Genomic DNA, 5,021 nt, shown 5'->3' with positions numbered 1-5,021 from the left:
GGCCGTGGATACTTCCACGTGACAGAGGGGCTGTGAAAAAGAGGCAGGCTCTCAACGAGATGGACGGAGGCAGCGGCTGCAACAATGGGCTCCAGCACAGGAACGATGGTGAAGATGCGCAGGACTGGGCGATGTTTTGTTCCGTAGTGTGCAGGGTCACTGGGGACCAGAATCGACTCAGGGGCACCCAACAGCCTATTTGTAGAGGCCACAGGGATGGACACACCTGGGCTGCAGGTATATAACCTATATAAGTTATGCAAACTTCTTAGCTCTCACCAAGCACTTTGAGGGACTTAGTCACCAGGCTTAAGGGCTGAGGCTCATCGTCTCAAAGGACATCTAGTCCAATTGGTGTAAGATGGCCCATCAAGCTAATGTGTCTACACTCTACTTTGCTGGGTGGCGAGAAACTGGGATAGTCTTTGTTTGCAGCAGCCAGGCGTACTGGTCTGGAAGAGAGGAGTGGAACCCCCAAGATTATGACCCTTGGACACCCTTCAAGCCTGAACCCATGGCACGGTAGTTACATAAACTGTTGTCAACTTGAGACTATTAAGAGTGAAGGGGTGGAGTTTAGCCTGTCAATCAGGTAGCAGCTTGATGACCTCATCTGGAGGTGCTAAGGAGATAAATAGCATGTTGGAGGTGGAACACACAGAGACTCTCTCTGCTTGTCTCCCTGAGAAACATTCCTGTTGACAAGCACATGGAGACCCTGATAGAGCCAGAGCCCTGGAGCTGGAGGAGCCACATGGAGACCCACACCAGCACTGAGATGCTTCCACCATCACTGGATCCACAAGACTTTCCACCCACTGGCCTGTGATTTTCCTGCATTCAGAGCCATTGTATGTGTTGTGTGAGTCTGAAGAGGAAGTTATAGACTGGTATTGGACATATGGGCTAAATCGGACTTACGGACTTGATCTGGACTGAGCTGGGATGTTCTCCCTCGTTTGCTCCAGATGAGTATAGACCAGTAGCTTTATCTCTCGCTTCATTCTTGGCGTGTTGATTTCCAGTCGTCTCAGCACCATTTGTTGAAGGGACTCTTTTGGGGGCCACTGAGTGCTCTTGGCACTCTTTTTTTTAATATGTATCGCTTTCATTTATTAAAAAAGTTTTTTTAAATCGTTTTATTAGGGCTCTTGGCACTCTTGATGACAATCAATCCTGGGTGCATGGGCTTTGTTTCTGGACTCTAATTTCTTCTATTCTATTGATTTATGGGCCTACCTTTATACAAATAACACACTCTTTTAATCAGTGTAACTTTGAAAGTTTTGAAATAGAAAATGTGAGCAATTCACACTTTGTTCTTTTATTTTTTCTTCCCTAGATTTTTTTTCTAATCGTTTTATTAGGGGCTCATACAATTCTTATCACAATCCATACATACATGAATTGTGTAAAACACATTTGTACATTCATTGCCCTCATCATTCTCAAAACATTTCCTCTCCACTTAAGCCCCCGGCATTAGGTCCTCATTTTCCCCCTCCCTCCCCGCTCCCGCCTCTCTCATGAGCCCTTGATAATTTATAAATTATTACTTTGTCATATCTTTCCCTGTCCAATGTCTCCCTTCACCCACATGGGATTCTTATTAGAATTAAAACTTGTATTTCTATTTTAATGAGAGATGCATTTGTTTCCTGGTAGCCTTTTTTCCCCCTTGCAACCAAACTTTCTATTGGGGTGTTGCTTTTTTGGTTTATTTTTTATTGTATGTAACTCACTCATTGCCAAGTGAGGGAGTTATAGGGACTTATAGTTTCCCTGTAGGACAGGGTAGAACTTCCCTTGTGAGTTTCCAAAACTGGAACTCTTGATGGGAGGAGAAAGCTCCGTCTTTCCCCCTTGGAGAAATTAATGGCTTTGAACTGCTGTCCTTAAGGTTAACAGCCTGACGTGCAACCACAGTGCCACCAGGGCTTCTCTAATGATCTCTAGAGCTTGGAGTCTCTTAAGGAAAGTAACCTGGGAGATGAGTCACCAGCTGACTACCTGCTCCAAGCGTTGCTTATGCCAGTCTAGATTATTACACGCAGACACTAATTTAAAAGTTTATGAGAATTCCATTGACCAAAGTTTACTGAATCTGAATTGGGGCTTCTTAATAAGGGCCTTTCCCGGTTCAAGTTGGAAAAAAACTCCATGGTTTCCTGCTCCAATCCCTTCTCCCGCTTGGGGGGCTGGAGAATCCCTCCAACAGGTGGCCGCCTCCCCTTTCCTCTGGGTGGTTGAACTCTGTCCCTCGTTGTTGTCTTTTGTCCCCATGGTGATCTGCACCAACCTCTCCCCACAGGGTGGTGGTTGCAGCCCCCCAGGAGGTAAAGTCTGCCAACCAAACAGGCAGCCTCTTCCAGTGCGACTACAGCTTGGGCACTTGTGAGCCCATCCCCCTGCAGGGTAGGTCTCTGCCTGTGTTTGGGGTCTCCCCCGGGCTTCCACCTGAACTATACTTGCTGGGAATTCCTGTGCGCTGGGGGAAGGTTGGAAGGGGGGTGGGTGGGGAAGAGCCCGTGAGGGTGGGCTTAGGATTCCCATGTTCAGTCTTCTGTGCGGTTCACAGCCTTCGCCCCCAGGACCCTCTCAGTCAGCTTCTTCAGCTCCTCTCTCAGGACCTAAATGCCCCCCTTAGCGTCTAGGTCACCAGGGCTGAGGTAACTCTGGACAGTCTCGCCACAGTCCTGTTGTTCCCAAAGTTTCCCCTTCCAAGCCCCCAAGGGTAACGATGCTAACCTTTATCTCCCCAGTCCCCGTGGAGGCTGTGAATATGTCTTTGGGCTTGTCTCTGGCAGCCAGGGCCTCCCCTTCCCAGCTGTTGGTAAGCTGACCTGGGTCCTCAGGGGAGGAGTTTGGGAGTCAGAGGCACTGGGGCCAGAGGTCTCTCGGAAGGTGGCGATGTTGGGACAAAAGGGTGGAAGACATGAGCATCCTCCCCAACTGGCGCTCTGCTTCCCAGGCCTGTGGCCCCACTGTGCACCAAGTCTGCCGGGAAAACACCTACGTGAATGGCTTCTGTTTCCTGTTTGGCTCCAACCTTCGCCAGCAGCCCCAGAGGTTTCCGGAGACCCTGAGAGGTAGGTTGTTTTTTTGGCAGAGGGAAGCCCCTGGGCAGCACAAAATGGGAAGTTTAAGGGCGGGGTTGGCCTGGGGCCCGTCGTAATCTGGGGAGTGATGTAGAAGTCTAGATGCAGTTACCATAGAGAAACTGAATGCAGGTGAGTACACACCGGATTTCACAATGATCCCAACCACTACCCTTAGAGTAACCCAGCGACTGTCTCTCAGGGTCTAGGTGGTGCGGCCCCAGCCCACCTCTTCCACTTCTCTCCCATCCTTAGCAGCTCAGTCTTTGAGTCACAGCACGCCCACCTTGTGGTACCTCTTTCAGGGGCTCCTCACGAGCCAGTCTTTCCACCTGCCGCCTTCCTTCTCCCCAGGTGGTTGACACCTTTATGGTCATCTCAGCTCAAATGTTACCTCTTCAAAGGGGCCTTCCTGGATGCATTTCCACCCATCAACTGTCACCCCCACAGTAGTGAGTGAGTCATCATACGTCCACCCAGGGCCAGGATCTCACCCAGTCTCCTCCCCCCACATTTCTCTCGTTAGTCCTCATTCTCATGAATTTTAAGACGGCGTCTCTCTGAAACACGGTCACCTCTTTGAAAGTATATAATACTGCTCTTGGTTCAAAATTTAAAAGGCACCAAAGGAGGACTTCCCCTTTCCGGGTTGCCCAGAAGGGCAGTCGCTCTTAGTAGTTTCCTGTGACTCCTGAGGGAGAGGTATTTGCAAGCATCTCATTCACGGCCACGGAGTTGGTACTGACTCGCGGTGACCCTAGAGGACAGGTCGAGGGGCTCCGTGGGTTTCCGAGACTGGCTCTTTCCGGGAGTAGGATGTCCCATCGTTCTCCCGCAGATCGACTGGCGGTTCAGATCGCCACGCGAGTGGGGTTAACGTCACCATCTAGCACGTGAGAGTCATCCGAGTTGGTGCATTTATCAGTGGTTTTGGCCATTTTGATCGTTGTGTAATTTCCTTGCATGGTTGTTATCACAGTCCTACCCTCCCACGGAAGGGTTTTCGGAAGAGTTGTTTTCAGCATTTGGCACTTCTGACTAGAGCCGTTACAGCGATTGTCCTAAAACTGAAGAGAAATGACCTCACTTCCTTTTCTAAGAACCGGCCATCCTCCGCGCCGCCTGAAGGCCACGTGCGTGGAGCTTCTGCTCGGGGGACAGAGGCCCTTCCCACTGGATCTTTCCTGAATGTCCTTTGTCTCCAGTCCTATCATACGCTAACCTTTTTTAGTGTCATTTCCATTTCTTGATTCTGCCAGAAGCCTTTTAGCCCCTGTTCCCTCTATGTTCAGCCAGGGTCCCAACCCGAAGAGACGGTTCACTCCAAGTAGGGACATTCACAGGTGGCTTCTTTTCAAGGGGGGAGTAGGGTCCGGGGGAACGACTAGGGGTGGCTCAGGAACTTAAAGCAAGCAGCAGCAGACCTGTTGCCACCCACTGGGTGATGAGACGAAGACAAGGAGCAGCGTGTACCTAAACCTGGGAGGCTTAAAGCAACGTTGTAGGGAGGGAGCCAAGGGGAGGATGCCCTGATTTCACTCCGCTCGCTTCTTTTCTTAAATCATTGTATTGTGGGCTCATACAGCTCTTATCACAGTCCATCCATACATCCGTTGTATCAAGCACATGTGTACATTTGTTGCCATCATCATTTTCAAAACATTTGCTTTCTACTTGCGCCCTTGGTATCAGCTGCTCATTTTCCCCTCCCTTCCCACCCCCCCTCATGAACTCTTGATAATTTATAAGTTATGATTATTTTGTCATGTCTTACACTGTCTGATGTCTCCATTCACCCACTTTTCTGTTGTCTGTCCCCCAGGGAGGGGGTTATATGTAGATCCTTGTAATAGGGTCCCCCTTTCTACCCCACCTTCTCTCCACTCTCCCGGTATCACCACTCACATCACTGGTCCTGAAGGG

At 49.8% G+C, this 5,021-nt stretch overlaps 1 protein-coding gene across 1 annotated transcript in view; it reads left to right on the top strand.

The window, feature by feature from the left end:
• ITGAM (integrin subunit alpha M) overlaps positions 1-5,021 on the top strand; it is a 33,835-nt gene that overhangs the window by 6,412 nt on the left and 22,402 nt on the right. The window contains exons 3-5 of the mRNA XM_004706010.2: positions 2,312-2,415; positions 2,763-2,833; positions 2,972-3,089. Of these exons, the coding sequence (XP_004706067.1) occupies positions 2,312-2,415; positions 2,763-2,833; positions 2,972-3,089 (293 nt within the window). The remainder of the gene's footprint in view (positions 1-2,311; positions 2,416-2,762; positions 2,834-2,971; positions 3,090-5,021) is intronic.

This window comes from Echinops telfairi, unplaced genomic scaffold (genome assembly GCF_000313985.2).
Source record: "Echinops telfairi isolate 266 unplaced genomic scaffold, ASM31398v2 ScPeMD7_5;HRSCAF=22, whole genome shotgun sequence".
In the NCBI taxonomy this organism is placed as follows: Eukaryota; Metazoa; Chordata; class Mammalia; order Afrosoricida; family Tenrecidae; genus Echinops; species Echinops telfairi.
Note: the sequence above shows the minus strand (reverse complement) of the source record. Positions and strands in the feature narration are given on the sequence as shown.